This window comes from Eulemur rufifrons, chromosome 8 (assembly GCF_041146395.1).
Source record: "Eulemur rufifrons isolate Redbay chromosome 8, OSU_ERuf_1, whole genome shotgun sequence".
Taxonomy (NCBI): Eukaryota; Metazoa; Chordata; class Mammalia; order Primates; family Lemuridae; genus Eulemur; species Eulemur rufifrons.
Genome location: NC_090990.1, coordinates 101,131,736 through 101,148,099, shown reverse-complemented (window position 1 = coordinate 101,148,099; position 16,364 = coordinate 101,131,736). Strand labels below are relative to the sequence as shown.

The following is a 16,364-nucleotide window of genomic DNA, read 5'->3' as shown; positions in this document are numbered from 1 at the left end:
ATTTGTCTTTTGACTTTTTTTGGTGGTGGTGGATTTTTGTCATGTAGATTTTTTTTTATTGTAGTTGAATTTTATTAGTCTCTTTTATAGATTTTAGGTTTTGTGTCATACTTAATAAGATCCTCCCCATGCTCATATTATTTTAAAAGATTCTCCTTTTTTATGGTACTTTAAAGAGTTTTACAAATTTAAATATTTGATCCATTTTGAATTTATCATGGAGTGGGGTATGGGGTCTGGCCCCAACTTTTTTGTTTCCAGTTGTAACCTGACATTCTTTTACAGTTTATTGAACAATCCATCTTTCCCCCACTTATCTTAAAAGTTACCTTTGAAACCTACCAAATTCCTGTATACTTGGGTTTGTACGGCCTCTTGGCATAGTGAGTAGTTAAAAGCATAAATTCTCAGGCCCAATTAACTGGATTTGAATCCAGGCTCATCTCTAATTATCTGTATAACCTCAGCCTCCTCTTCTGTCAGAGAGACTGTTGGGAGGATCAAGTTGGTTGATCCATGGAGCACATTTAGAATAGTGCCTGTATGTAGTAAGCACTCAGACTCAGTAAGCTATTTTTTTTAAAAAGTTGCAAAATACACATAAAATTTATCATCTTAACCATTTTAAAGCATAAAGTTGAATAGTGCAGACTAAGCTATGTTTGATTTTTATTATTTCTGAACTTTCTAATCTCTTCTATAGTTTTGTGTCTCTATTCATGTGCTAGTACCACACTGTTTTAATTACTGTAGCTCTGTAATGTGCTTTAAAGTAGGGCTAATCTCCCTCTCATGTCTTCTGCTTTTTCAGAATTTTCCTGGCTATCCTTGCTTACCTACTTTTTCCATTTGAAGTTTAGAATCAACTTGTCTAATTAAAAAAAGAAGTCCTGTTGGTATTTTTATTGGGATCAAGTGAATTTAGAGATGGATTAGGGAGCACTGACATATTTATGAGCTGAGTCTTTCTCTCTCGGAACATGATAGGCCTGATGGGGCTTATTTACAGCTGGAGGACAAGCTGGGACAGGAGAGCCAGACATCCAGGTTTCACTGGGTGGAGATGTGCCTACTACACTTCCCTTCACAACTGTAGCAGTGTGTGCGAGTGTGTGCATGTGTGCACACAAGCTCTGGGCACATGGGGGTGGGGGGATGGGCCTGAGCTCAGCTGCGGTAGGGGTGCGGGAGCGGGGACTGTGGGGCCTGGATGAAAAGTGCTCTGGCAGCGTCCCATACCTAGGGAACAGCATGAACCTGACGCTTGATGAGTTTCGCAAACAGAACGCACACAGAACCGCAGAACCGCCACTCAGAGGGAGAACGGAATGGCGCCACCTCACTAGCCTCTCCCTGCTCTTCTTAGTCACTCCCTGCCCGCCTCCACCAGGACTTTTTAAATCTTGAGCTTTGCTTCCTCTTGTCTAAAGGGTGGGGGAGGGGAGCTGAGAGCAGGGTGGGGGAGGGTAGATACGGTTTGGGATGGGATGGTGGGCCATGTATCAGGCCCCTTCCTGTGGCTGCCCTTCCCCACCTTCCAGAAGCACCTAAGAAGCGCTGACTGTGGGCCCTGCTCCTGGTTAGACTCCTAGGCCACCTTCAGATAGGGGAGACAGGCAGAGGACCACACGGTGAACGCGGATGGAGGTTCCCAGAGTCCCAGCTCCAGTCCTGGCTGCGCTACCCGCTGCCTGCCTGGCTCCTGGGCCTCGGTTCCCTGGTTCCCTCGCCCACAAGAAGGAGCGGGTTGGTCTGAATTGCCCTGAGGGCCTCACTGCCTTAACTCGGTGATCCTGTCTCCTTATCTCAGCACCTTCCTGGCTGGAGCTCCTCCTCACCCCCTATCTGGACCAAAGTCCTGTGTGTGTCCCTCTCTGGGTGTCTTTCTCCAGTCCTGCCTTTACTCTCTTATTTCTGGGTCTGCTGTTGGGATTAGGTGGGAGTCGGGGAGTTGGATTATTGGCTCTCCTCCGTTATCTTTTCCTCTAATTAGTTTATGATCTCTAACCCAGGCTAGATCTTCCTGGACGGGGCCAGGTGATTATCTCTGACTCTGCCGGGGGAGGATTACATGTTTTCTTCCCCAGGAGTTGGTCACACTCCCCCACGGGTCTCTGAGTCAGCATCCAGCGTTACCTTTTTATGGGGCCAAAGAAGCCTCCCTCCCAGCGGTATACGGTCCCGCTGTGCGGGCGGGCGGGAGGACGGCAGGACGGCTGAGCCAAGGTAAATACCGACTCTGCCAAATACAAGACAAATACAAGCAGGTACAAGGAGTACAAACACATTAGTGGGAGAGGTGAGGGCACGGGCTGCCCAGCCAGAGCCGGTAACCTGAGAAGAGGGGCCTGGGAGCTGAGTCCGCAAGCCTGGGAGTCTTGGCTTGCCAGTTGCTTGCGGCCTGAATGGCAGCCCAGGGCACCCTCTGGGACATTAGCGAGAAGTGAGTGGGCCCAGGCAGTGGGGTGAGCTGGGGAGAGCGTGGGATTCAAGGTCAGAGGGGGAGGCGCTGTTAAGCTATGACTCACACAAATGCTGCTGCTATAGGGTAGAGGGAGAAAGGTCACGGGCAAGACCCCTGACTCCCGAGACACCCCCAGGTCCCGCTAGGTTCGGCAGGCTGGGAGGAGGAGGCCACCTCCCCCTCACACACCCCCCTCAAACTTCAGGTTCCCTTTCCAAGCCTGTATGCAGGGTGGAAAGGTGTGAGAAGGGCAGGGGAGGGGACAGGCAACTGGGAGACAGGGGACATGGGGACGAGTGTAACCCAGAGACGGGGAGCGGAGGATGGAGCATAGAGAGGTTCTCCCAGCAGAGGAGAGAGAGAGCCCTTGCCGCACTTGCCTGGATCCAGAGCAGACTCCCTCACTCACTCGCTCTGTGAATTTGGGCAAGTTCCTTAACTTCTCTGACCTCTGTTGCCTCAACGGTGAAATGGGGACAAGACTCCCTCCCTAGCAGGGTTGTTGTGAGGGGTAGAGTGATCTTGGGTAAAACTCATGGCACAGGGTGAGTGTCCTAACTGGTCATGGTTGTTGTGATTATCGTTACATCCGAAGTTGGGAGACCTTGGAGAATGCAAGGACAGGACACCAAGAACACTGGGGACCTGTCCTAGCCACCGTGGGCCCAAATTCTGCATTTGTTTCCATTTGGACCTGAGGCTCCCACATTCTTCTCCTGGAGACATCTCAACACCCACCTCCTTTCAGATCAAGGCCTTTAATGCTGAGAAGGGACCTTTGGTTCCTCTTGGCCCCTTCCAAAACCCTGTGCCTCTGCAGCCCGAGGGGCTGAGTGAGGCTGGAAGCCATCCTGGCTCGAGGCCAGCTGGCTCTGCAGCCGGGACCCATGTCCCTGCTCAGAAACAGGGGCAGTGGGGTGGGATCAGCAGGCACGAGCTAAGCCTGTGTCCTCGGTGGCAGGCCCAGCAGCTGGTTCACTGGTTACATAAACGGGGCCAGGAAGCTGAACTTGTTTTTGCTGGCAAGAGCAGCAACACGGTGCAAGAGAATTGAGAAATACGTGTCTCCGTGTGCGTGTTTTTCTCTGGTTATTGACATTTGCAAGTTTACTTCAAGAGGAAAAAAAGTAGAAAAACAACAAAGCTGTCTGGGTTTTTGGCATCCAACCTTAGGTCCTGAATGTGGAGAGACCCACTTCCCAGAGCTGTGCTGCAAAGTCCCAGCTCGAGGGGTGTCTGGGCCGTGGTGGGAGGCCCAACGCCCCTGGGAGTGGGATCAGGGGCAGGGCGTTGTGGGATTGCTGGGATTCTCTAGGACCTCACTCTCTTCTCCTTGAGGAATGGGAGGTGAGGGAGGTTGTGGGAATTCCCTCCCCTAGAGCTGTCCAGAGAGAGAGGAGTTTTTGTCTGAGAGCACTGGGATGACCCGGCCATCATCCCTCTCCCAAAGTCATCAACTATTAAAATAATGGATCCACAGATTAATTGTGTGTTTTCAAGCTGGATATTGTCTGAGACAAACAGTCATGCTTCCTGCCCTCTGAGAGCTAATGACTCGGCGTGATGGGACACTAGACCACAGAGTGGGGGCTGGCAGGGGCCTCAGATCACAGTCTGAACCCTCATTTCACAGAAAAGGCGAGTGGGCCCTGCCAGGGTCGGTGACATGCCCACCACTGCCTGTGAGTCACTGGCAAGACCAGGAATGGGACTCGGGTCTCCTGACAACACAGAGGCTGCTTCCTCTGTGCCAAAAACATGTACTTTATATTACAGAACAAATCAAGACAGACTGCATACTTGTGTCAGCCCAACCCCACCCAATTCATAGTCAGCGACTAAACAGTGACCAGCCCAGACACCAAGTGCATTTGACTGTTGAGGAGGAGGTTTTGGGAAGCTTGTTTTCAGGAGGTGATACTGCCTCCTTTTCTGATCTTAGTCCCAGGTGAGGCACTTTCTCATCCTCTCAGCAGATCCCATGTCTCCTTGGGAGACTGGGATCAAGGGTGCTCCCTCCCTGCATCTGACACTGGCCTTGGCAGGAACAAAGAAGGCTCACAGTCCTTGGGTGCCCCTTCCTCTCTCCTGCCTCTCTGCTGCTTTATGATGCACTGGGAGCTGCGAGGGGGACAGTTGGTTCACCCTCACGGTGGTTGGAAGAGAAACAGAAGGAAGAAGCAGTGTGGGCGCCTGTCCTGGGGGCGGGGGTCAGAGGTGGGAAGGCGCTGAGCCTGTACATACCTTTGGTGGGGCTTCCCTCTGCCTGCAGGGTCAGGTCTGGCCCCCTTGGGGGTGCTTACGCCCTCCATGTTCTCCCATAGGTCCCACCACCTCCTTTATTGTGTTTCAGATACTCTGGACACTGGCCCTCCCCAGGACTTTCACTTCTTTTTTTTTGAGACGGTTTCTGTTGCCTGGGCTAGAGTGCAGTGGCATCATCACAGCTCACTGCAACCTCAAACTCCTGGGCTCAAGGGGTCTTCCTGCCTCAGCTTCCCAAGTAGCTGGGACTACAGGTGCACGCCACCACACCTGGCTAATTTTTCTTTTTTTTTTTTTTTGAGACAGAGTCTCGCTCTGTTGCCCAGGCTAGAGTGCTGTGGCGTCAGCCTAGCTCACAGCAACCTTCAACTCCTGGGCTTAAGCAATCCTCTTGCCTCAGCCTCCCGAGTAGCTGGGACTACAGGCATGTGCCACCATGCCCGGCTAATTTTTTCTATATATTTTTAGTTGTCCAGCTAATTTCCTTCTATTTTTAGTAGAGACGGGGTCTAACTCTTGCTCAGGCTGGTCTCAAACTCCTGAGTTCAAAGGGATCCTCCCTCCTCGGCCTCCCAGAGTGCTAAGATTACAGGCACGAGCTACCATGCCCGGCCTAATTTTTCTATTTTTTGTAGAGGCAGGGTCTCGCTCTTCCTCACGCTGGTCTGGAATTCCTGGCCTCAAGCAGTCCTCCTGCCTCAGCCTCGCAGAGTGCTGGGATTATAGGCGTGAGCCACTGTGCCCAACGTGGACTTTGACTTCTTAATGCCTTAGCATATGCTACTGTTCCCCCTTTATGGAATGCCCTTCCCTGTGGCTCCACTTACCAAACTCCCACTTATTTCTCAAGGTCCAAAGCAAGCCTGTCTTCCCCTTTTAGAATGATTTATTCCCCGTGTTGCCTCCCTCCACCTGTTGGGGACACTTATCTCAGGGTGGCCTGTATTATAGGTAGTTTTAAGTTCTCTGCAGTGTTTTGTGCGGATTAAACAAGGTTGCTATATGGGAAAGGTGGACAGGAGTGCCAGTGTGTAGCAGATATTTGATAACTGCCAGTTTTTCCCCCTGGATTAGGGACTTCTGGGCTTGCATATCATGGGTGCACAAAAATTCTTGACTTCTTAAGCAGGGGGATAGGCACAGGCTTGCAGAGCTGGCTTCAAATAGCTGAGCAATTACTGGTAGATGCTGAGTTGTGTGCTGTTTGCTAAATGTCAGGGTGCGCAGCACCAGCCATGCCTCCCCCACGCCCCCATCTTCTCCCAGGGCCTGCTGTGCGAGGCTGTCAGGCCCGGGCGGGAGTGTGCGAATGGCCGGGGCTCTCTCCCAGGCGCAGGCAGGACTGCTCTCACCGCTCCTCACCTGGTTTCTGCTGCCTCTCTCCCTTTTGGTTCTTCTCTTTCGGCCGGGGCCTACTTAGGGACAGACTCCCAGGGAACAGAGAAATGGGGACAGAGGGGAGGAATCAAGGCCGAGCCCAGAGCTGGTGTCCTGTGTTCATCAGGCCTGCAGGGGAAGGGTGGGCCGCAGGGGCAGTGACAGTGACAGCGCAGAACACAGAGCACAAGGGTGGGTGGGCACTCTCTGGCCTGAAGGTGCTCTCAGAAGCTGCTTGTGCTGAAAAAGCCACCCTCATCCCACCCCTATCCCCCAGGGCCCATTGCTCTGTCCTACTTCCTCTTCCCTAGAAGTAAGAACTCAGTTGTGGCTGGTCTGAAAGCAATGAGTTATCTCACTTGATTGTTCACAGTCAGTTACAGATTGAACTCCTTGTTCTGCTACTTCCCTCCCTTCTCACTGCTGCACTTGACTAGTCAAAAAAAAAAAAAAAAAAAAAGAACTCAGACCCAGGCCATGTAGCTTATTTATTAAAAAAAAAAATATATATATATAGTTTGTTCATTAAGTAATATGAGCAATTTATAGAAAATTCAAAAACTACAGAAAGATGAAAGGAAGAGAAAGAAATCATCTTTAGTACCATCATTTGGAGAGGGGGCAGAGGCACTGGGAGGCCACTTCCATGAATGTCACTTCTTCTTCAAGGAAATGCTCTAAGGTTCCCCCACTGAGACCTGGTGTCGTGGGTGCTGACTCAGAGATTTGGGTCAGGAGGCAGAGGGCTACGTGGGTGGGAGGGGCAGTGCTGCCCATTCTGACTTTATAGCAAGTATATTCTCTGATGGTCTTTCTTCTATGAGCATTTATTATGATCATTCTGCATACAGTGCTTTTATTTATTTGTTTATTTATTTTTGAGATGGGGCCTCCCTCTGTTGCCCGGGCTAGAGTGGCGTGGCGACATCATAGCTCACAGCAACCCCAAACTCCTGGGCTCAAGCGATCCTCCTGCCTCAGCCTCCTGAGTAGCTGGGACTACAGGTGTGCACCACCATGCCTGGCTAATTTCTTTTTTATTTCTTTGTAGAGATGGGATCTAGCTATGTTGCCCAGACTGGTCTTGAACTCCTGGGCTCAAGCAATCCTCTTACCTTGGCCTCCCCCAGAGTGCTGGGATTACAGGCATGAGCCACTGCACCTGACCTGCATACAGTGTTTTTAAAAGCATAATTTACACAGTGTTGTTTACAGGTTCTAGAAGAAATATATTTTGAAGCAGAGCTGTGACAAGGCAATACTTGCCAATGGGTGGTTTATAATTAATCATTCCGTATTAAAAAATAGTGACTCAGTTTCAAAGATTCAGAAAACCATTACTCAAGTTCCTTGGCAGAGGAAGTGGCCATTATGTTGCTCTCTGCAGCTCTGCTTTTGTGGAAGAGAAAAAACAAGTCTTTTTATTTGGTGTTTCTCTGAGCTGCCCAAGTACTTTGGCCATTGTTGGCGAGTGCTGGAGCAGAACAGCCCCTGCTATTGTTCGAGCTGACCACTAAACATGGCAAGAGCTTCCATCTGAACTGGGCTGAGGGAAATGACCAGAGAGACATATTTTCTGGAACTGGCAAAGGCAGAAGCAGAAGAGAGAGCTCCCTCTGGTTCCAGACTCCGAATTTCTTTCCTTGGCATCTCCTGGTTGTGAAAAGCTGGTTCCTCTGATCCTAGTGTGGGGTCTGCCCATTGCACAACAAGAGGGGGCACCACCTAGACCCCTGTGTCACCTGTGAATGGTAATCCTGGGAGTTTTCAGTGTGGAGACCCCGTCCCTGTGGGCATCTCTTAAGTGCCCTACATTAAACAAACATGTATTAAGCACCTACTGAGTTCTCTGATGAGTGGAGAGCAGGAACTTACATTTTTGTCATGGGTGGGACCTATACATAGTTGAGGACTGTGCCATGGGAAAGTGCCAGTGAGCAGATGAGCCGTCCGTGGTCCTTAACCCTTTCCTTGGACTTTCATGCCACCTGCACTTGTGTCCATTGTGAACTGGTGCTCCTAACCTGCCTTGCGAATACTGATGTCTGCTCATCAGACGGTGGAGGGGTGTTGCAAGCATTGTATCGGCAGACAATTCTCTTTTGGCAGCGTCTCCATCTTTGTTCCTACAAGGTTGTAATTTGTGCATGAACTCGACGTCCATGTTAGGTTTTATTCTTACGGCTGCTTTATCAAGTGCAAAATGGAAAAGTGAAAATATTGAAACAGTGATTAGAAGTGTCAGTGCATCTTCTAAATAACCTCATTCAGGCACAGGTGGAAATCAATACGTGGACTGGATGTGGCAAGCTGCTGCCTCCAGCAGGTGCTCATTGGACTTACACACATTGGACTGTGTGTTCAGTTATGAAGGAAAGGGACACGTCACATACACGCCAAGACCAGCAGTTTCATTCTTAGGGAAGTTCTTGGCAAGTGTACCACGAGTCACGTACACGAAAGTTGAAGCTGGGCGTGTGTAATCTCAGCTATTCAGGAGCTGAGGCAGGAGGATCCCTTGAGCCCAAGAGTTTGAGATCAGCCAGGGCAATGTGGCAAGACCCTGTCTCCAAAAAAAAAAAAAAGTTGATAGCCACACTTTTTGATATGGCAAACCACTGGAAATGACCCCAAACCTCCTTCAGTGGGAGAATGAGAAGGCTGAACAATGAAATATTACATAGCAGGGAAAGTGAATGAACTGTATCTACATGTAAACCATAGAGACATATGAATGAAAAAAAGCACATAACAAAAGACTATATACAAACCATATATATAAAGCTCAAAAATCAAGAAAAGTTAAGAAAAACGTAGGGATCCATGGTCAGTGAACCTATTTTTTAAGAGTAGGGGAGTGATAAACCCAAAATGTAACACTGTATAGGTGGGGAAGCTGGAAGATGGGGAAGCCCAGAGTGAGCTTCAGAGATAATGATCATGCTATTTTTTTAGGTTGGTGGGGGCCCCTGGGTATTTTATGCTTTATAGCTTTTATGTACATTACATATATTAATTTGCATGTGTTCAATATTATGTAATACATTGAAAGACAATGTTTGAAATGTTAGAAATACATTGTCAAAGGTTATTTGTGGGAGCTGTGCTGTAGTTAGGGCTTTTTATAATGGTTTTAAGACCTCTGGGCACAGAAATCCTCTTATTGCCCTCAGTGGACTTCAACGTCTAGGGACTTGGATTTCGCTGATGTTTGGGGTGAACTGTGTGCTCTATCCTAGCCCTGCAGCAGCGAATGCAACTTCCATCTCTCAAGGGCAGGGTCTCTCTCATGCCTGATTGTGGCTTCCTCACTGGTGCCTGGCGGCTGAGGCCTCCTCCAGTGTTTGTCAAACACAGGACAGAGGGAGGGCTTTCCTTGCCCACCATGGGGGAAGTGAGGCCACAGGGGTCTAAGGCACCTGCCTAAACTCGCCTGGCTGCACGGTGACAGTTCAACCAGCTTTCTCACCCAAAGTCCAGGGCTGGTGAAGAGAGAAAGCCTTAGATGACTGACTGCACCCTGGCCTTGCGTCTATCCTTTTTCTGTCAGCCTCGGGGTAGAAGGTCTCAGAGCGGAGAACTCTGGCTGCAAGTGGTAGAGTGAGAAGGAACAATGAAGGGCGTCTCTATAGGCAGGCAGGGCCCAGTGACGGGCAGAAGCTGTTTCTGCCCCTTTGATACCTATGTCCCTGGTCTCTGGACTGTGGCCAGTAGCCAGTCTGGGCTGCCAGCCTCCCCTGGCTGTAGGAGTATTAATCTGCCTCGGAGTCACTGATCCTTACTCCCTCCTCTCCGACAGCCACCTTGGATTGGATGGGAGGAAGGACAGTCCACCAAGCATGAGATAAAGACACCTCGTCCCAAGCAAGAAGACTTTGCAGGCCATGGAGAGACACTTGTGCTAGTGCTCAGTCCCAGGAGCGTGGGTGGGGCGTGGGGTCCGGCACTCAGGCAGCTGCTGGGCTTTCCAACATCTTTGGCCAGATTGATCGCTGCTGCTTGCTGATAGATGGTTATGCCTTTGCTTTGAAGGCTCAAGTGTGCTTAACATGAAAACTGGTTGTGTTCCCTGGCCTCTGTTCCCTCAGCTGGTCGGACTAATTTAATAGATTGGTTAATAAATGAGTTCAAGGTGGTTGGGCTAATTTTTATCTTAGATTTTATCAATGTATAACCTGTACTCAAAAATTTTTTTTACTTGTTTCTTTAATATTCAATCTCCTTTTCCTTGAATAATAGAATAGCACACAATTTTTTTCAGTGAGCGGGGAATGCATTTGTTTTTCTTTTTCACCTTCTAATTTGGTCCCTAGAATACAAACAGCATTGCCCTATGCGGTTTAATAGGTAGGTGTAGGGTACTGGAGGGAGCGTGGACAGAGAATCGAAGGCCTGGTTCACATCCCAGCTGTGCCGCTGATGTGTTGGTGACCTTGGGCAAGTCTCCTGATTCTTCTGTGCCTCAGTTACCATCTGTAAAACAGGCATCCTACCCTGAAGACCCTGTAAGTCTGAGAATGCCTGTGTACTTGTGCACCCTGGGAGCCCACTTGGGTGCCTGGCATCATTCCCATGTGCACTCCTTGATTCATTCACACATCCGTGGGGTGCTCAGGGGGCCCTGCCATGTGCCAGGCAACGTTCCGGGCACTGGACTGTAGCAGACAAGACAGGGTGCCTATGCTTGTGGTGCTTGGAGTCTTGAGGGGAAGAGAGACACGGAATTGGCAAATACACTCCACGCAGGCAGCTGGGTGGAGAGGGCCAGGTTGCTGAGGCCACTGGGAAGCCGCTGCCTGGACCGGTTCCTGCTTAGTACTGAGGCCTCTTGTGGCTTCCCAGCTCAGAACGAAGCCCCTTTTCGGGTTGGTGTGGGTTTACTGAGTGTCTTCTCCCTCTCCAGAGGTGGCGAGTGATGTGGTGACCAGCCTGCCGGGGAACAGCGTTACCCTGACCTGCCCAGGGGCAGAACCGGAAGACAATGCCACCATTGACTGGGTGCTCAGGAATCCCGTTGTGGGCTCACACAACAACACATGGGCTGGTGCGGGAAGGAGGCTGCTTCTAAGGTCGGTGCAGCTCGGTGACTCTGGAAACTACACGTGCTACCAGGCCGGCCACCCCGTGGGCTCTGTGCACTTGCTGGTGGATGGTGAGTTGTGCCTCGGCTCCCAGATACGCTCCCGGGGCGGCTCCAGCCCGAGGCTCTGTGCATTCCAGAGAGAGTCCCTGCCTGACCCTTTAAATGCCTGGTATTTCCTTGGCCCAAGAATTTCGGGAAGAGGCCGGCAGATGTCTGCCGGGGAGAGCAGGCGCAGATCCTGCTGGGTGGGGCATCTGGCTGAGGCACAGTGCTGTCTGGCTGGCCTTGTGAGCGCGGGCTTGTGGTGGACTGGTAACAGCCTGGGGCCGGGGGCCAGGCAGCCTGGGCCGGAATCCTGCTCCTTCGCATACAGCTTAACTTCTCTGCCCCTTGGTTTCCTCTTTGGCAAAGTACGGTTAATTTTATTACCTTATCTTAGAGTTGTTGCAAAGAATAAATATGCATGAATGTATATGTGTGTATCACACACACAGGGCTGAAAACTCTGCATAGCACATACTGAGCTCTCAAATGAGCTCTTCTTATTTTTAGACTTAGCAGGTTCTTGGCTCCCTCACATCTAGATAAAAAATTTCGTAGAGCCGAGGCCTTGTGTGCCAAGCCCTGAGCTAAGGCACTTTCTTCCTTGTCTCTCCAGGAGTCAATCCTCCCATCCCTGTTGGGGGGTGGAGGGGAAGCAGTATTGTTATTATTATCACTGTCATTATAATCAGGTAATTTTACAGATAAGGAAACTGAAGAGAGTCTGGGACTTGCCCAAGGCCACACAGCCCGGTCTGTGTGACTTCAAAGCTCTCTTTTTTTTATCCTCCTCCCTCCCCTTTAGATAAGTGGCCTGGGGTGCTTCCCTTTCCTTATCTAGAATCTGCTTCTCAGCCAACACAAGGACTTCGGTGACCTTTAACTTCCCAGCTACAATTATATCCATGTGTGGCTGAGTTTGGCCACAGGTCCTGGGTCAAGACTGGCTCTAGGGCTGGGCCGAGGGGCTGAGCCCAGTGCTCCCCTCGGAAGGGGGCTGTGCTCCAGCTCCCTGCCAGCCTCCTCACACCTGTGTGCTCTCCTTCCAGTTCCTCCCGAGGAGCCCCTCGGGGTCTCCTGCTTGCGGAGGAGCCCCCTCAGCAGAGTTGTTTGTGACTGGAGTCCTCGGATCCCCCCCTCCCCGACGACCAAGGCTGTGCTGCTGGTGAAGAAGTTGTAAGTGTCTTGGGCTGGACTGTGCGTTTACGTCAGCTCCCCGCTTACGGCCCCAGAGGAACCAAGTGGCCAATCACTGGCCAGCCAGTGATTCCAGAATGTCGTTATTACAAAGTTATTCCTTTGGGAGGAGGAGGAGGGAACGAGGTAGGGAACTGAGACTTCTTTGACTGCCACCCCCCACCCAAGCCATGCTGGCCACTGTGCTTGGAACTGCGTCCTATTGACTTAGCTATCCCAACAGCTGTGGGAAGTGGGCGTTATTTTCCTCGGTTAACAGATGGAGAAACTGAGGTTCAGGAGATAGATTTACTTGGTTTAGGTCATCTAGCCAGTAAGTGGCTCTGCTGGGAATCCGATCCCAGCCTGTCTGATTTCATTCAGAGTCCAAAGGTTTTGGGCGTTGGCTCTGAAAAAGATGCAAATGTCCCTGGGAGTGGCAAGCACAGATAGCCCATTATCAGTGTCTGGACCCTGTGAGCATATCAGCCTATCTCCAGGATAAAGGGGGGAGGGGGGGAGCAGCGGGAGTCACGCCTGCCTAGGGGCCCTGCCAGGCCCCTGCACCCCACCAGAAGCCGGCATAAAGTGTGTGTGGGGGGGTGGCGCTGGGATGGATTCGGGCACGGACGTAGAGGAGATGGCAGATGCTGAAAACAAATGCACCTCTGCAGTTTGCCTGTCTCCATCCCTGAGCCGAGGTCTCCTTAGCCCAGATGTTTGTAACCGTTCTAGCTGTCAGTCATCAGAGTACAGTAGTCCCCTCTTATCCAAGGGGGACACGTTCCAAGACCCCCAGTGGATGTCTGAAACTTCGAATAGTACTGAACCCTATATATACTGTTTTTTTCCTATACATACATGTCTATGGTAAAGTTTAATTTATAAATTAGGCACAGTAAGAGATTAACGACAATAACCAATAATAAAATAGAACAATTATAACAATGAATTGTGATAGAAGCTGTGTGAATGTGGTCTCTCACCCTCTTTGAAAATGTCTTATTGGCCGGGCGCGGTGGCTCACGCCTGTAATCCTAGCACTCTGGGAGGCCGAGGCGAGCGGATCGCTGGAGCTCAGGAGTTCGAGACCAGCCTGAGCGAGAGCGAGACCCCGTCTCTACTAAAAAAAAAAATAGAAAGAAATTATCTGGCCAACTAAAAATATGTATAGAAAAAAATTAGCCGGGCATGGTGGCGCATGCCTGTAGTCCCAGCTACTCGGGAGGCTGAGGCAGAAGGATTGCTTAAGCCCAGGAGTTTGAGGTTGCTGTGAGCTAAGCTGATGCCACGGCACACACTCTAGCCCGGGCAACAGAGCGAGACTCTGTCTCAAAAAAAAAGAAAATGTCTTATTGCACTGTACTCACCCTTCCTGTGATGACGTGAGATGATAAAGTGCCTACATGACGAGATGAAGTGATGTGGGCATTGCGGAGTAGCATTAGGCTACCATTGACCCTGGATCACGGAGCCACGGCGATGTCAATGTTCATGACAGGTGGGCAGGTGGCGTGTGCAGCATGGACATGCTGGACAAAGGACTGATTCATGTCCGAGGCAGAACAGAGCAGGATGGTGCGAGATTTCATCATGCTATTCAGAATGGTGTGCAATTTAAAACTTATGAATTAATTATTTTTGGAATTTTCCATTTAATATTTTCAGACCATGGTTGACCACAGGTAACTGAAAGCTCAGAAAGCAAAACTGAGAATAAAGCAGGAAAAAAAATCTGTCTCCTCAGAGTGGCTAGGTGGCCTAGCAGAAATTCGTCCTATCCTCTGTGCTGAAACGTGTAGATTACCCCTCTGTGAATGACGCAGTTGCCTTGCAAAGCGCTGTCTCACACTCCAAGTCGGGAAGACCAGAAAAGCCTCACAACCCGACACTGGGTATACCTCCTTTGGGACCTAGAAGGCCTTTATCCATAGACGGGGTTAGACAGGACAGACACAGTGGTACGCAGCGTCCCAGACCAGCCCGTGGAAAGGTTGTTCATTTCTGACACTTCGCCTAGACAGCAGCATTGTTGACATTGAGAGTGGGAGAGAACAGATGTTCTCTGCTGCCAGCAACCTCAGCGCTTCCCTCTGCTTTGAAGAGTCAGCACGGTGCTGGGAACCTTTGAAATGAGGACAGTAAGGGTAGCGTCAGGGACCCCAGCACATGCTGAGGCCCAGCCTTGCTCACTCATTCGTTCACAGGCCTGCGGTGAGCTTGGCGTCTGCCCTGGGCTGGGCGCTGTGCTGCGCTGAGGCTGTGGGAGAGACGCAGACCAACAAGACCCAGGCCCTGGCCTCAAACACCACGGCCGGGGTACCCTGCCTTCTCAGCGTTGGGTGCATGGAGGGCTGGGTGGTGTTGGGGTAGGCTTCTCAGAAGCAAAGAGTTTGTCCCATGTGCTGGCCTCAGCTCAGGTCCAGGATTCAAACCTGAGTCAGAGGTGTGTGACTTGTCACCCCAGCGGCAGGGCAGGTGCTGACGTGGCCTCACATGGCCTCACATGCCCACATGCGTCATAAAAGGGTGAAGTCTCAGGGTTCCTGGGCAGGTGGCATGGTGTCTGACTCACCTCGAATGTCCTGTCATCCAGAAGTCTTTTCTGGACTCGCCTACCAGAACCCCGCTAGCGCTTTGTGTTTCTGGAATGGCATTTCTATTCGGTCTCCAGTCATCTGAGGGCAGATCTTTTTTGTGAGTGCCTTGAGGCCAGGGTGGGGCCTCTCTTGATCTATTTCTGCATCCTCCACAGCACAGGGGCACAGGCCCTGGCAGGAAGCCAGAGCTTGCCCCTAGCGGATGCCTCAGGGACCCGCTGGGCCCTCCCGGCCAGCACCTCCCACCCCTCTGTGCCAGGCGCTAGGCTAGATGTTTTACATATATGTGTAAATCCAGCTAGTTTCCTTGTCCCTAAATTTTACACATATTTTTCAATTAATCTTCACAGAACCCCTATGAGGTAGGCACTATTAATATTCCCATTTTCAAACGAGAAAGCAGACTCAGAAGGTGAATAACTTACTCAAAATCAGAAAAGCTAAGACGAGCTAGTAGTCTGGAGCTGGGATGCCACCCCAGGGTGAGACGTCAGAGCCTGACCTTCTTTCCCCTCTTGAATAAGTGCAGAGACTGATAGGCGAGCCCTGCCCTTGATTTGTGTCCAACAGTTACTACAGTCCGGTGGAAGAATTCCTGGTGCCGTGCCAGTATTCTCAAGAGTCCCAGAAGTTCTCCTGCCAGTTGAAAGTCCCGGAGGGAGACAACTCTTTCCACATAGTGTCCCTGTGTGTCGCCAGCAGTGTTGGGAGCAAGTCCAGCCTCGCCCACACGTTTGAGGGTTATGGCGTCCGTACGTAAGCTCTTCCCCACCCGCCAGCTGTTTCCTTCTCTTTTAATTTAATACTCCTTATCGACTTCTTGGAGGGGCAGAGGAGGGGTGGTTGAGGGGTTTGGTGAGCTGGTGCCTTTGGGCATTACTTGCCGGGATGTCTGACAGGGGCGGACGAGGGCCCTGGCAAGACGTGCACGGGAGAGTCCGGGGCCGGGGTGGGGTCCTGCCTGGACCTCTGGGGCCTGCAGAGTCTGCAAGGGCCTGTCCTCTGCACGCTGTTTGCTGCTGCATAGGGGCCATGCTCCCTTTCCCACAGTGCAGCCCGACCCACCTGCCAACATCACAGTTAAGGCCGTGGCCGGACGCCCCCGCTGGCTCAATGTCACCTGGCGAGACCCCTACTCCTGGAACACATCTTTCTACAGGCTACGGTTTGAGCTCCGATACCGGGCGGAACGGTCAAAGACATTCACAACACGCATGGTAAATTCATCTTTTACTTCTGGACAGAAAAGTGTCCCTAGACACTTGGGAGTGGTAGAAGGGTACTAGAAAGCAAAAAATGGGCTCTAGGTCCTGCTTTGCTCTAGGTCCTGAATGGTCTTCGATAAGCCTTTCAACCT

General features: G+C 50.9%; 1 protein-coding gene across 3 annotated transcripts in view; it reads left to right on the top strand.

Moving 5' to 3' along the window:
• The window catches only part of IL6R (interleukin 6 receptor), a 47,202-nt gene that overhangs the window by 8,615 nt on the left and 22,223 nt on the right, over positions 1–16,364 (top strand). For all 3 annotated transcript variants that reach the window (XR_011234582.1, XM_069480527.1, XM_069480528.1), the window contains exons 2-5: positions 11,010–11,258; positions 12,281–12,407; positions 15,578–15,759; positions 16,058–16,224. Coding sequence is in view for 2 of the 3 variants with exons in the window: in XM_069480527.1 (XP_069336628.1) it covers positions 11,010–11,258; positions 12,281–12,407; positions 15,578–15,759; positions 16,058–16,224 (725 nt within the window). In the remaining variant the exon portion in view is untranslated. The remainder of the gene's footprint in view (positions 1–11,009; positions 11,259–12,280; positions 12,408–15,577; positions 15,760–16,057; positions 16,225–16,364) is intronic.